General features: G+C 38.9%; 2 protein-coding genes across 4 annotated transcripts in view; one reads left to right on the top strand and one right to left on the bottom strand.

Moving 5' to 3' along the window:
- Positions 1-3262: 3262 nt before the first annotated feature.
- Positions 3263-8465, top strand: CNN3 (calponin 3). The gene is made up of 6 exons (XM_085303606.1): positions 3263-3413; positions 3751-3817; positions 5262-5399; positions 5933-6049; positions 6792-6938; positions 7351-8465. Exons 1-6 carry the CDS (start codon positions 3358-3360, stop codon positions 7696-7698), a joined length of 873 nt encoding a protein of 290 aa, XP_085159732.1. The 5' UTR covers positions 3263-3357; the 3' UTR covers positions 7699-8465.
- Positions 8466-11629: 3164 nt separating this feature from the next.
- The window catches only part of SLC44A3 (solute carrier family 44 member 3), a 40769-nt gene continuing 37194 nt past the window's right edge, over positions 11630-15204 (bottom strand). For 2 of the 3 annotated variants that reach the window (XM_085303605.1, XM_085303604.1), the window contains exons 13-16: positions 14945-15181; positions 13009-13107; positions 12733-12774; positions 11630-11897 (exon numbers count right to left, since the gene is read on the bottom strand). In XM_085303605.1, the coding sequence (XP_085159731.1) occupies positions 12766-12774; positions 13009-13107; positions 14945-15181 (345 nt within the window). In that variant the 3' untranslated portion in view covers positions 11630-11897; positions 12733-12765. The remainder of the gene's footprint in view (positions 11898-12732; positions 12775-13008; positions 13108-14944; positions 15182-15204) is intronic. The other variant, XM_085303603.1, reaches the window with a different exon arrangement.

The raw sequence follows: 15204 nt of genomic DNA, 5'->3' as shown, positions 1-15204 counted from the left end.
TCACTTCTAAGTTACCCAAGCAATGAAGAGAGATATTTAACACTCAGCCCAATCTTAATCTCAGATGTGGAATGTACTTAGTATTAAATGAGGAAAATTTTTGCCATTTTTTTCCTTTACATGTTTACAAAGATTAAAATAGTTAAATAATTAAATTTTACAGAAGTCTGTGGGGTTCATCATTCTTACTGACTTTGTTATTTCTTTTTTTATATTGGAGGGAAGGAGAAAAACTGATCTGCAAAGTGTGCCTTTTGATGGCACGATCGTTGACTTAGTTGTCTCTTCAATTTCATTTATTTTTAATCACAACATATTTGTAGAGAATTTTTTTAATCTGGAATTGGATCATTCAACAGCAGGAGAGCTAAACTACAGTTTAACATTGTCTTTAAGCTAGAGTGTAACAAACTGCTTCAATTTTCAGATCTTATGTTAAATTTCTAACTGTAGCTAAGAATTGTGGAAGAGATTGGCTTAAACCCCTCTTGTACTTGCATGCATGCTCAAACTGTGATTTTAATGTGGTAGGAACTGTCAAAATACAGATAACCAGCTCAAATTGTCTACTTTCTTTTTACTGGAAAATCAGAACAGATCAAGTTCTGGTCTTTCTACAAATCCTATTTCTTCTTTTGAACATGTATATCTGGCCTGCATGTGTGATTGAGGATTGTGTGTGCATGTGTATGCACACAAATACATCCTTTTAGATGATCTTATCAGGTTCTTTAATGCATAATCACAATATGATGCTGTATTTCAGCCTTTTTGGGATGTTCAGGGATCTTTCTCCTTTGCTCAGATACTAATTTTCACAGAAAAAACAATGACTCAATCATATCCGACATCTCTGCCCTCGGTAAGTTTGGCAGAACACACCTGGCTTGCTCAAATGGTACTGGGGAGACAAGTGCAAGAGTAAGAGCGTGATCACATAAACCTTGTTTCCAGAGAAAACAATTTAAAAATGGTATGAAAAAGTAGTTTGTAAGGTAATCATCAGGTTTGGAAGGAGCAAGTCATTAACTACGTTCCTCCTACACCGTTTTCAAGACAACTGATCTTTCTCCTAGTTCTTCATAAAATTGCTGTTACTATAATCACAGTAAATAATGAACACGGTTGCACTGCTGCYTCTGCTAAAGGAAAGTACAGGAGGACTATGCTCTTGATACAGGTATGTTGCTCACCTAAGAGATACTTAAGTATTAGAGTAGTTTCTGTAATTACTGCAACTCTGGCAGAGTTCCTCATAGCTTTGTCAATTACTCAAATTTTTCTGGAAATCTATGTAGGATGTAAAAATGGCTGGCTTCCTTCCTCTGTGGAGCCGTGAGCTTCAGCTAACCTTTCCAGCCTGCTTCTTGTATTATCTACCTAGTATCTAAAAGATACGTTTAAGAAAACCATCATGACATTTTCCTCACTCTAAGCAGCATTACCTGAGCTTTCTTCCTACTTCAGTGAGGAAAGGGATATCTTGGTTATTCTGCAGCATTAGTCCAAACACTGTGGTACTTCTCCTTTTGAGTAGAAGACTAGATGAAATTTGATGCATTAATCAAAATCTGGATAAAGGAATAGGTTAGTCTATTATCCTGGTCTGTAACTAAGGCACAGAAGCACTATGTTATTATACGTAGTCTAACCAAAAAAAAATACTTCTTAGGCAAGTTTTTGAAGTAAAGCCAGAGATAAAGCAATTTTCCATTCCCGTTAGAAGAAAAATTGAGAACAAAATTATGTAATTCTTATTTAGTCAGTTTGGAATTGGGGATTACTAGTGCTAGACAAAATGCCTCCATCCATGTTATTCAGATAGGCTGGAATTAAAATCTTATGCACTGTAAATGATTGCTGATATCTGGCCTGAAGTCTAAGAATAAATCTAACAAGTCTGAAATCTACATTTTGGTCTGAATGTTAATGTACAGGGTTTCTTGTTTGGAATTGGTAAGCAACTAGGGGTTAGTCGAGATGAGTTTTCATTAGTTAGAAATAGTGCATTTGCATTCTGTGCTTGCCTGTCGGGTTTGTCGTAGGAGCTCAGTCATTCCTAGTCTGGCTCACTTGACCACGTGGGACAGCTTCCCGTGTTGGTAGGACTCTATTGCCAGCCTCGACGATAGTGAAGGTTCTTTATGCCATGAAATCTTGTGCTTGGAGAACTTGTTTTGTTTGCAGAAAAAGTAGCAAGCTACAGTGCTAAAGACTGCTTCCAATGGTAATACYCCTTTTCTACGATGTGCCAATATTGAGAAGTATTGCAAAAGTGACAGGTTTAGACTGAAGGAATTTAAGCTGTTTTTCATGTCACTTGTGAAGGACAGAGGAGGGAACCAAAGGGTATAGAATGGAGTTTGGAGCCTATTAGCTGCTGGCGTTAAAGTCTACCAGTTTTAAGCATTGTTTGCCCTAATTTCTAGTGACTGGAACATGATCTGATACACTGAATACTAAAGTCTGAATATCTGGAAAGGGAGCTTTTAGTCACCTTGCTAGCAACTTTTGGCCTGTGATGCCCTTGGCTTCATAGACAGTTGCAGGTTTTCTCTCTGTAAAGTAATAGTGCAGTAGCATTACAATTTAAGACACGAAGTGACAGCTTATTCCTTCTGAAGCTTTCAGCAAAACCAAAGAAATGCAGACCGAGTACACCTGTTATTTCTAAGTGTAAAATCAACAACCATCACCACCAAAATAAAACAAGAACCACCACCCCAAAAATCCCCAGAAAGATAACTGTCTTCATGTTGTGGCAGCAAGGGGAAAATTGATGTCATCTACATTAATCGTAAAGTGGCTAAAAAAGCAAATCCAACACCTTCTGCTGAATTAACACCTAACCTATCTTGTAAGATTCCTATTTAGAAATTGCATCCTAGCAATGATATTGATGGCATAGCAATGCATAATTCTTACTTTCATAAAGCATCATTTCCATAGACTTTTTTACTTGCTACTAAAGTACAATGTGTGTAGATTTTTTTTTCACAAAACCTGTCATTTTTCCTTTGCATCTACCAAAAGACTGTTCATAAGTTCCAGCAGTTCTTTCAGTAGGAAYAACTGTTAAATACAATTCAGAGGGTTATTTACAAACATTTAGTAAGCCATAAACATTACAATAAACCAATGTTGACCTGGTCTGATACTTAAATACAGCATTGGGTAAATGCTATAGCATATTCTTTGAGAAAGAGTTGGGGGGGAAAGAACTACCTTTCTCTTGGGGAAAGAACTACAATTTTCTCTTGTTTAGTGACTTAACAATTGCTTGTATTACAGATTGCCCTGAAATATGATCCCCAGATAGAAGAAGACCTGCGTAACTGGATAGAAGAGGTTACAGGGATGAGCATTGGTGCAAACTTTCAACTGGGATTAAAAGATGGCATAATTCTGTGCGAGTAAGCCTTTATTAAGTAACCTTATTTTAGTAGTTTTCCACTTTTGAGTGGGACTTCCTGAAGACTCCCATTCAAACACATCAACAATAATACTCRAAGGTGACAGTAGGGTGGGGGACAGCTTCTTTGAAGCTGCAGAGAAGAATGAGAACTGTTTCTGTTTTTTTAATATTTCAACAAATATCTCTAAATTTAATCATGAAGTTTGAGGAAACTAATATAACCAATAAAGTATGAGTAATAATATAATGCCTGCACATATGTTACAAGGATGAGATTTCTTGTTTAAGCATTTCCTTTTCTCTCCCCCCCCCCGCCCCCTTCCCTTCTTCAACAGGCTTATAAATAAGCTGCAACCAGGATCAGTGAAGAAAATTAATCAATCAAAACTAAACTGGCACCAGGTAAAAACAAACAACCCCCCCAAACCCACATCTCTAACCCCTGCAGTCCCCCCCAAGTCTTCTGTTTTGTATTAACAAATTTTCTGCAAATATGGTACACCTTAAATTGTAATAGCAACAAGAATTGCATATGCATAGCGAGATACGGACAAGAACAGTTAAGAATACTGCATCCATGATCAGCATTTAACAGAACGTAATTGTCACCAAGACGGCTCGTAACTGGCAGTGGAGCGTACATATTTAGTAGTGCTGCTTCACTGGTAACTGACATTTCAGATGAAGGAAGAATTTGGAATCATATAGCAAGGCCTCTTCCCAAGTACAAAAGCTATTAACGCATTTTGCTAAATCATCACTGGAGTTTTGCATGCGGACAATGCTGAGGGACGTTACACCAGTATCTTGCCTTCACCCAGACACRGAAGTCACCAATTCCAGTGTCCTCCTGAAGAAAAGCAGCTGCTGAGGGAGGGATGGGAAAGGACCTGAGCAGTCTCAGGAAATGGCTGTGTAACAGAAACCAGAAAACGGTGTGCTGCAAACTGTCATGTTTTCATGTCTGATTTCAGTATGTCCACATCTAATTTCTTACAGGCAGTCTGAACAGCACATTTTTTCGCTTTTTTCTCCTTTCTTCAGCAAGGGACTATCAAAGGCAACATGTATTGAGAGCAAGCGGAGGAAGGGTTGCTGGTAGAGATGACTGCCTTTACTGTCGTGGGTCTAGCTCAGTAYGACTGTGTTTAGCCTCTTGTTTTTATTGGACTAAACATTTCCAAATAGAATGGAGAACTGGTTTTTTTGAAGCTTAGTTTTTAGAATCTCTTATGATTTCAGAAGAAAGATGAGATTCAGGCCTTACTTGTTTTACTCTGTATAATTTCTAATTTTGACAGCATTAAAACTGCTAGAACCTACTAATGAAACCCAGAAGGTGGGCTCAGTTTGTCTTGGTAAGCCAGCAAGATAGTACTGTCCAACCAAGTTAAATGTTGTTACTATCTACGTAGTTACGGCTTTTGATTATTTTTACTCGAAATTATCATTGCTAATGTCAAATAGCATGGAAATTAACTTAAAATCCTCCAGTTTGAAGCAGTTTTTAAATCAGAATTTCTCTTGGAGAGGACACAGTTAAGCATTTTCTCATCAAATCCCTCTCTAACACAAAGTATGCAGTACTCATTGTTGGAGAGGTGCTAAACTCGATAAACCCTTAGMTTGACTTCTGCAGTCAAAACTAATGAAAATGAGCTTCCTAACAGTCACTCCTAATCACTCCAACTGTTATTTTAACCACTCTCCACAATGCAAAGAACTTGTGTAAAACAAACCCCCCACACACCCAAAAAACTTTAAAACTATTTAGTTACTTAAGTTGGTTACTTAGTTTCTGAATTGAAACACTAAATAGAAAACTTGCTTTTTTGTTTCCGTTTAGCTGGAGAATATCGGGAATTTTATCAAGGCCATCCAAGTCTACGGCATGAAGCCACATGATATTTTTGAAGCAAATGATCTTTTTGAAAATGGAAATATGACTCAAGTACAGACTACATTAGTAGCGCTAGCAGGTCTGGTAAGTATTTGCACCCTTGGCATTGGCAGAAATGTACATGCCAGTCAAGAAACTCCCTTTCCACTCATGTAAGTACAGAAAACAACATACAGATATAGCCTGTCAGAAAGGGATAGATACTATTGTGAGTCTGAGATACTGCTGAAGTTACACTTCAGATAACATGCCTTGTAGCTTGAAAGAAGGCTTGGAGTTCGGATTCCTGACTGCACGTGGCCCTGCTCCGGAGCTATGTGTACATATGCAGACCCGGGGAAGCTCACAAGAAAACCTTAATCCCTGGAGAATGTCCTTTGCACTCTGGCAAAGATACTGGGATAGCTTCAGCATGGCACCTTCAAATGGCAAAGGAAACAGATCCCGGCCGTGACATAAAGAGTTTCTGATATGAAATAAACCTGCATGTAGCATCTCACTCTTGAGAGCCCAAGATCACATACTGAGGCTGCTTGTCTGTCAGTCCAGGTCTCCAGATGGCCTGTAAAGCCAGTGTCTAACACTGAATATTCTATTTTCCCTCTCTCTCTAAATAGGCAAAAACCAAAGGTTTTCATACTACAATTGATATTGGTGTCAAATACGCAGAGAAACAAGCACGAAGTTTTGATGTGGGAAAACTAAAAGCTGGTCAAAGTGTAATTGGCCTGCAGGTAAGTAAGAAATTCAAGTTTACACTTAATCTGTTACATTTGAGAACTGTCTTGTTTTAATTAAGTGAAATGCTGTTCATGCAAAAACCACTGCAGAATTAGAATATATTCTTACAATTGAAAGAGGTATGGGGTTTTAGTTCTTGTAAGCAGTTCATTGACTTTACAAGCTCAAGTGACTGCGTGAAAGTGGTGAAGTTTTTTGGGTTTGGGTATTTTTAATCTGATAGGAAAGGAACAGTTAATACCAGCTGTAAGCATCATCTTTGTCCTCTAGAGAAATTTTAAAATAAGTAGGAGTCTTTGGATAGCTAAAGCTTCTTCTGTGGTAGTTTCCTCAGTAGTTATAAAAACAGAATAAATTGCATAAAATTTTAAAATTCTTGTGCTAAACAAGTTGCAGCGGTGTAACTGAGTTATTACTGTCTAGGGTGAAGGCTGACTATCACATATTGATACGCACATCCAGTTCTAACATACAGCCTGCACATGCAGTTGGCCAGATGCCAATCTCTGAAACGCCTTAGGATGACAGCTGTCTTTATTTTTCCTCTCAAAACACAGCATAGAGAAGTGATAGTTTCTTACAACAGTGGTCAAGCTGCATGAGGAAAGCATGCACTGCAATTATTCTTTCTATCAGCTGTCACAGTTATCAACTGTATTTGTTTCCTTAGACTGTGCTTGCTGTACAAATAAAAAAATCACTTTTTCTGTCCACCTCTTCCTTCTCGCAATGAAGATGGGCACAAACAAGTGTGCCAGTCAGGCAGGCATGACTGCTTATGGAACTAGAAGACACCTCTACGATCCAAAAATGCAAACCGACAAACCATTTGACCAGACGACAATTAGCCTACAGATGGGCACTAACAAAGGAGCCAGCCAGGTAAGGGAAACTGGACATGACATTTCTAGACTAGATGTTACTGTCAACCTGGGTGAGCCAGGGGGGATTAGTGAATCTACAAAGTTGTATGTRGTAAAGGAGTATTACTAGCAGCAGTGACATTTCATTTCAAGCGCTAATGAGACAGAAATGAAAAAGAAATTGCTTCCTGTGCACTACCTCATTTTGAATATTTAGTATATTCTTTCTAAAGACACAGCAGCGTATGCTGGACCTTTCAGCAGGGATTTTCATCCAAGACTTACTTACTAGTGAACACATATAGCTTTGTGTTTTATTGTACTTTAATTCCTACTTTCTAATACTTTCAGTAAGCTGTACAAGTTGTAATCATAAATTCAGTAACTGCAGCTCTTGACCTTACTGAACCTCTAAAATCCTGTTTTATTAGGCTGGGATGCTGGCACCAGGTACCAGGAGAGACATCTACGATCAGAAGCACATATTACAGCCTGTGGATAACTCAACTATTTCATTACAAATGGGTACCAACAAAGTAGCTTCACAGAAGGGAATGAGTGTGTATGGGCTTGGACGACAAGTGTATGACCCCAAGTACTGTGCTGCACCAACAGAACCCGTCATTCATAACGGGAGCCAAGGAACCGGAACGAACGGGTCAGAAATCAGCGATAGCGATTACCAGGCAGAATACCCAGATGACTATCACGGAGAGTACCAAGATGACTATCAAAGAGATTACCATGGTCAGTACAGTGACCAAGGCATTGATTATTAGATTTGCATCAAAAATTCAGTATTAGTCCATTATTTTATTCAGTAAGAACGAAACTAGCCTTGTGGAATTGTTACCTGTCTTTTCCTACACACTATGCTTAAAGTACCTAAAGAAATATTGCCTTACATACATTCCTTTTTCCTTTCTCTGCCCTTTCCCTGTCTAGTTGCCTTTAGTGCTGTAACAGTTGTAGTCTACAGCATAAACAATAACTGCATATGAAGTAAAAAGGAATACTGTGAAAGGGGGAGTGCTCTTGTACAGCCAGGTCTTCTAATAAGGAGCTATGCATTTTTACAATCTTAAATAGGTATTCACGTACCACATTAAGCCTTCATTTTACATATTTACAGCTTTTCTGTTTTCCACGAGATAAAAGAATTTCATGCTTAAAAGTTAAATGTGGTCTTTACTCATTATATCTAAGATGCCACATTAGTGATTTAAATATCATTACTATGTTTCTATGATATTGTTTGCTAATGGTAAGTCTTGCATTAGACATTTTAAGTGTGCATTTGTGATTGCGTATTCATTCCATTATCTACACTGACCAAACTCCTAGAAATAGTTGTCTTACTAAAAAGGGAGCTTGTACAAAGTCTTGAGCCAACAGAAGTTCGATGTTTGATGGTGCGTTTACCTTTTATTGTGCCATAATATATCCATGTAGAAATGCTTTTTCTTCCTTGAACTGTATTTATTGCCACACTTCTCAAACTGATCCCAGTGTATTTTTATAAATAAATATTTTTTTCTTGAAGGTAGAGGAARGTTCTGTCTCATTTGTTATGCTATCATTCTTAAAGATGAGATACCATAGAAAATTTTCCTCAAATCACCATGACTCTTGCCTGTGTTAAGGGTAATGTAGAACAGGGTAGAGAGGGTAACAGAACTGTTACCCGTTACCCTCATGACTTTCTTTTCAATGGGATTTAATCTAACAACCTTGTAAAAAGTCTCGTGCAAATGAGCGACAGTGACTTAACAAGAAAGGAATGTGCTCCTTTACAGCAGAGTTCACTACGCCTCTAAACGCAGGTTATGACCAGGAATCCTCAGCTTCTCAATAAATCCTGCTCTTTTCCCAAGACAAACGAAATGCTGATCTCTAACAAGGTCTCTGTTTCACCRTGTAATCTTCATAATATCACTTCAGAAACACAAAATACACATGCTTTAGTGTATGTAATGAAGTATCCAGATTGTTGTTCCTGCTGTTCTACAATCCAAATTCTTCAGTTACTAACACCAGGGCTTTATTCCTAAATAGAAAGTGCTTTCTTCCTCACAGTAAGAGTGCTGACAGACAGGCAGTGCTAATTTACCTGAGTCCTTGCTACATGGAAAATAAATAAATAAATAAATAAATGCTAATCATGTGGGGCCCCCTTCCTTTACAGACATATCCAATGGAATCACGACTCTAAATTGAGAATTTGAAATAGACACCAAGCAATGCCAGAATACAAGCTGCCTTATTAAAAAAAAAAATAAGCTGCAATACTTAACCTATTTCCTGGTACACAGAGCTATAAGTAGTCATTACCTCCTACTTTTAAGAAACATTTATAAAAGTACCTTCCATTCCATGGAAGCCAYTCCTCCGAGCCGCAGGAGATAGCGTCAGACAGTCCACAGGGTCCACACAACACTTGGATGCTGTGTTGGGCAGATGTTGCAAGCATCAGAGGTAGCTTGACGCATAGCACTGCATGAAGTAGCACTATGCACCCGCATGAGTTTGTGCCTACCTCAACCCCTCTACCTACTTTCAAGCCTGCTCTACAGGGACTGACCACAGTACCCTGCTGGGGAAAACAGCAACAAACACTAAACAGCATCAGCTTCTGTAGAGGATCTTTACCCCTCAGGTGAGGGCTCCCTCCACCCACACAGGAATGCTACATTTGGAGGCTGTTGACCTAATTACTGGTGGAATATATATTGGCAATTGAAAAGTCCCATGTTGCACCTGAAAGCAATAAAACTATGCATTGTATAGAAAATGTAATTAAAAAGTATATGTTCTAAATTGTTCTGACAAATTACACCTGACTATCAATATACTGTCACAGTTTAACATCTACTAGACTACAGTCAGTACAGCATTGTTTAAAAGAAACAGACTGAAATACTGATTAACTTTCTGTTATAAAAAGCCAGCCAAAATTTGTGTTAAGAGTCTAGGAGTTCTTTCTCCATCCAGCAACTGTAACGAAGGCAGTAGCATTGCATCATAATTGCAAACAACATATGGACTGTCTGGAAATGAGAAGATAATTTACATTAAAATGTCCCTCCCTCTCTTCCATCATTTAGATCAAAATTACTGAGTCAAGTGTCAAAACCTTACGCAGTGTGGGTATCAAATATGAACAAGAAAAACAAAAAGATGCAACAACAACTRATTTTTCTAACTTGCAGGCAAACCTGATATGCTTTAAAAATTCGCAAACATCACTTCAGGTTGTGGAGACACTGTTACTTCAGAACCAATGTTACTGGGACCTGCCTAGGAGTAAAAACTTTGCCCYTCTAAGTACCATGCTTTCTCCACGTTAGAGAGCGATTGGTCATTCAGCCCAATTTTCAGTTACCAGTTTCCACAAGCTCACGTACCACAAGTGCCCAAGGGCCCAGTTCTAAATAATGAGAGGTAGCAAGTCACAGCCGAYAGATGATCAACTTCACCTACCAGGCAGAAAGTAATCAATCTCTTTCTTTTCCCTCTTCATCATTTCCATATGCCTAAACTGAAGTGGCTCTTATTAAAGTTAATTAAACAAAGAACAAGTTCCTCTTAGCATTCTCTGGCAGATAACTAGTGAAACAGCAGGTTATCAGGTACAGTATTTAGCTGAACCAGATATGGTATTTCCAATGAGCTTTCTGTCAACATTTACTTCCAAGCTATGACTAATCAACGGTAGAGCAATCTCATCTACGGTTCCTGTTCATTATGGCAGCAAAGATGAGTCACTTACCTGCAGTAATGTCCCACTTCCTACACTGATGCATACTTTATTGAAATCTCTGCTTGGAATCATCCTACACCTCAAACCTCTTTAAAGATTTAAAGGAACTTTGAAAAAAGGGATAAAATCATGTTCCACTGATAAATCTAGAATCAACCTCGTACCCAGAACAAGCATAACCACAGTCCAAGTACAAAGCTCAAAAAACAAACCTCAAAATTGTTCACAAAATGCTGAAAGACTGAGGGTTTTTAAAAATGGTCTATACTTTGCATGTCCTTATTTTGGCTAGAGCTATGTTCATCACTTCTCTACATTCCTCCATGACACAGTATATTTTCATATCCATGTTGGAACATTTCCTTATAAAGTACTATTTTTAACATTTATGACATTTTTATCTTTTATCTCCTTTCTGTCCAGGTACTCTGCACCTCTGCTACCTCTTCATCAAGCTTTAAGTTACTATACCCAGACATAAATTTKCTGTCTCCTCTGTCTTTTCAACTGCAATGAGTGTGGCTCTTCATTTTCAGTTACAAACCAAAGGTTTATTCCTCTCCTACCCTTTGGAGAGGAGCCAGCTGATAGTTTATGATCCTAACTTGTTAAAATCATTCCCAAAAGAGTATAATTAAAAGGAAGACCACCTAGCTCATGACCATTATCTTGACTATAATTCCCTTTAATGAGAATTTCCATCAGTGAACTCAATACTCTTCCTTGATCGGTTGCACTGGCTGTTCAAATATACTGAACAGATCAGGAAACAGTCATCTCAGAGTGCCTCCTCCACCTGCGTAAAATGTTTCTACATTTTTGATCCAGGGATCCCTAGCCCAGTTTTCTCAGAGAAGCATGTAAAAAGTATATTAGTTGATAAACCATAAAGGTAAAAAGGACAACTCTATATAATTTTGTCAACTTAGTATTTTTAGTCTGACATCACAGAAACTTTCAGGGAATTTGTTTATTAACAGCTTTCGTAGACGATCATAATAGGAATATTAACAAAAATCAGATATACTGATATACAAAATACATTATTTGTAAAAACTGATTATGTTTCATTTTACCAGTGCAAAAGGTGCAACAGGATTTTACAGAATTTATAGTTATTTTGTCCCACGATACTGGTAATTGTTACTTTCTTTCCTGCAAGTGCTTTTGCTGTTGCAGTCCTGCCCTCACACTTCCTGGTGCACTTCCCATTCAAGTCTGCAAAGAGAGAAAAAGGAAAAACAAACAGTCCAAAACTGTGTAGCATTAGTCCTATTATAACATTTAAATGCTCACAGAAGTAAACTGGGAAATAATTAAGGGTCTTTCGTTTTTCGTGTCTTTTCGTTTGACATCTAGGATCCTCTCTCAGGGGGTAGAAAGATCCTGGTTTATTCCAGTCAAAAGTACTAAAAAACGCAACACAGACCCAAAGACGTTGAAGAATACAAGTGCAAGTATCCTCTACAGCAGTAGATCAGAACAGTGTTCTCCAGCCCAACTGCCTATCCCAGAAGATTATGTGAGAGTATGCCAGAGCCTGGTACCTCTTGAAAGTAGGTCAAGAAAAATTATCAAAATATTTTACACTCTCGTTAGCCACAATGTAGCAAGAATAGCTGCCAGAGTAGAAGCTGCTGCAGAATCTTTCTCCAGCAGTCCTGGTTTTGCCTCCCAATGCTGGGGGAAAATCATCCCAGATGTTGAGCTCCTCCAGTTGGGTAATTTGCAATAGCTATGCAGATGACAGCTAGCTAGCTTCTACTCAGGATTTTTACCAGCCTGAGTGCAGGGGCACACTTCCTTCTGGCATTTCAGCTTTTTTATCCCAGCATAAAGCGGAGCAAATAAATACATACATCGATTATAAAAAATAAAAATTAAAAAACTGTAAAAAGAAGGAAGACATCTGAAGTGCTGATCTTTAGCTCAGGAGCCTCAGCAGTTCCAGCATGGAACCAAGCAGGCTATGACTGTTCTGACTTCCCCACAGCAGACATGCCAAAGTGCCTTTATGCCAGTGAAGAACTACCTAGACAGGCTGCTCTCTCACCCCTTTGCCATGTCCGATCTTTTTCTTCCTCTGTCAGGCACACTGGGGAATGAGAAGAATAATGAGTACAAGTGTTTKACCCATCCATTTTGCACTAGCAGAGGATTTCCCGAGGAGGGAAAGCAATAGAAAGAAAAACGGGAGTCTGGGTTCAGGCATGCTGGTTGCTGTGAGACATCATAGGACACACAACATCTACATCCTTTCTTCTCAGGTTGCAAAGCAAACAACACATTAACTGGCAGATAAATTGCACAGCCTATACTCCTGTCTCACCATAGGTTGGAGCTCTGTCCCATCTTCATTGTCCTGGAAGGGTTTCATGCTTCTGTGTTTTTGCCCTTCTGTTAACTTGTTACTCTGATTCACAAAGGTCTATAAGCAAAAATCCAGTTGAGAGCACATGGGAATGCAAATCATTATGTAAATAAAAATATCTGRTAAAGGAAGATAATTAGGCTGAGGCTATGAAACGTAAGTTAGCTGTTCTTCAGCTGGATGGCACTAACTGATACCAGGAGGGACTCTGCAGAGACTGCAAGGGTAATAAAAGCAATTAGGAACAAGGCTGAATAAAGAGTCTGTGTTATGCCTCTTAATGCATCAGAGAATCTTCGGCTGTCTGCAATCACTCACTCGGTTCTCCACTCACTGCTGTCCATGTCCTGAGGGGCCCAGAGCCTCCCCCTTCTACCCTCAGAAGTCTGTCACCTGACTGTAACACATATCCCACATCAGATAGCTTCATGTGCTGGGAAACTCCAAGTTCTGGCCTACATGAGCACATGTACCTCAAACATGCAATGAGGAGGGATTTGGATGCGCCTCCCCCACCATGCACACATATTTTTCCATAAAAGCGTATGCAGCCTGTCCTGCAGGGAACACTCCTCTTCCCTGAGCTACGGGAGGTCCTCTCTTTACCTGAGCCCCTGCGGTATGGCTAACTGCAAGAAGTAAAGATCAGAGTTGAAGAGAAACAGCTACACAATCTGGATATTCAGAAAGAAAAGCCTCTGACTGTTTCATAAAGAAGAATTGGCTTGAGATGTATTCTAGCATTTGGCAAAACAGAGGGAGAAGAATAGAGGTCAAGGCTTCAGAGTTTTCCATTCAGTAACATATTGCTATTTAGGACATATGCTTAAGTACTGTTCTGAATCAAGGCCAAAGAATAACTATCTTCTTTCTTCTGTACAAAGGGTTAAGCCTATCTTTTGGCTGTTTTTTTTTTTGTTGTTGTTGTTGTTGCTTTTTGTTTTAAATAGAATTCTAAGAACATTATAGGGAATGTAACAACAGCACTAAAAAAAAAAAAATTCTTATGACGCTGCCCCTGCTGCAACCCATCCAGGAGATTCACATTATATGAGCTATTCTGGCTCCTGAGTTTGTTTTTCATGAATCACTAGCACTTTCTTTGTCACATGGTTCACGAAGGAAAAGGCAGAACTAGTGAGAAACAGCATGAAAGGAACATCTGCATCTTCAACCATTCCCTCCAYAGGAAAGGGAAAGCATGTGTACACTCAAACACTTCAGGTACAGCTGTAGCTAAAGTGCTCTTCATCACTACTAACTATGCAATAACTCTCCATGGAAATGCTTGTAATACAACACAGTATTATCAAGCTAAAGAGAAAAAACAGTCTGTACAGAGGCAGAAGGATTTCATCATGAGGCCTAAGATACTAAACTGGCAAAAGCATCCACGTATGTATGTATGAGCAGAGCAACTCAAGTTTGCATGAAGTTTGTTCAAAACTACAGGATCCATAGGATATGGATGGATACCTGACCTRCTCTGGCAACAAGAGCTCATCGTTCCTTATTTTTGCTCCTTGCTGTACAGTAAATCACAACAGATAAAAACATCTAATTTTAGGACACATCGTGGATAAGACTCTGCAGCTATTTATTTATTTTTTTAAGTACCAGCAATATCTTTAACAAACCATAAAAAGTCAGCCATCACTTACAGGGTATAGCCTAAAAGAAGGTAACAAATCATAGCTAAAACACAAGACCCAGAGGCATTCATTTACTTCAGTTTATAAATTCACACATAATTTGTATCCCTGAGCTCACCCTGTTCTAAGATATTGGACTGGAAATGGCACAGGTCGTGGGTTCAAATTACTGGGTCTTTGGGAAAGAAAAATCCCCCAAAGCCTATAACGGCTAAAATATCTTTGTTATTACGGAGGTTTACCAGCAATTCCTGATCCATGAAGTACGGCTTCTCTGCGGATCCATCATTTGTTTCTAAATCAATAGCAAAGCAAAGGAACAGGGCGTCCACTGTCACTTCAAACACAGACAGAAAGCTGTGGGATACCACGTAGGCAAAAAATCCAACCAGCAACAGAGGAACTACCCAAGCCTGCAACTCACGATGGTAGTTAAATGCCATCAATCCTCCAAAAACAGTAAAACATACAACAAACACCTGTAAAGGGCGAGGGGAGAGAA

The sequence above is a fragment of the Rhea americana genome, unplaced genomic scaffold (genome assembly GCF_003343005.1).
Source record: "Rhea americana isolate MKP2758 unplaced genomic scaffold, rheAme1 scaffold_2, whole genome shotgun sequence".
Taxonomy (NCBI): Eukaryota; Metazoa; Chordata; class Aves; order Rheiformes; family Rheidae; genus Rhea; species Rhea americana.
This window is presented reverse-complemented; position numbering and strand designations above follow the sequence as displayed.

Bases quoted from the DNA above. Each gene is read 5' to 3' on its own strand.
- CNN3 (XM_085303606.1), top strand. From the start codon at position 3,358: ATGAGCATTGGTGCAAACTTTCAACTGGGATTAAAAGATGGCATAATT. The intron at 3,414-3,750 runs GTAAGCCTTTAT...CTTCTTCAACAG, and splicing joins GATGGCATAATTCTGTGCGA to GCTTATAAATAAGCTGCAAC. The intron at 6,939-7,350 runs GTAAGGGAAACT...CTGTTTTATTAG, and splicing joins CTAACAAAGGAGCCAGCCAG to GCTGGGATGCTGGCACCAGG.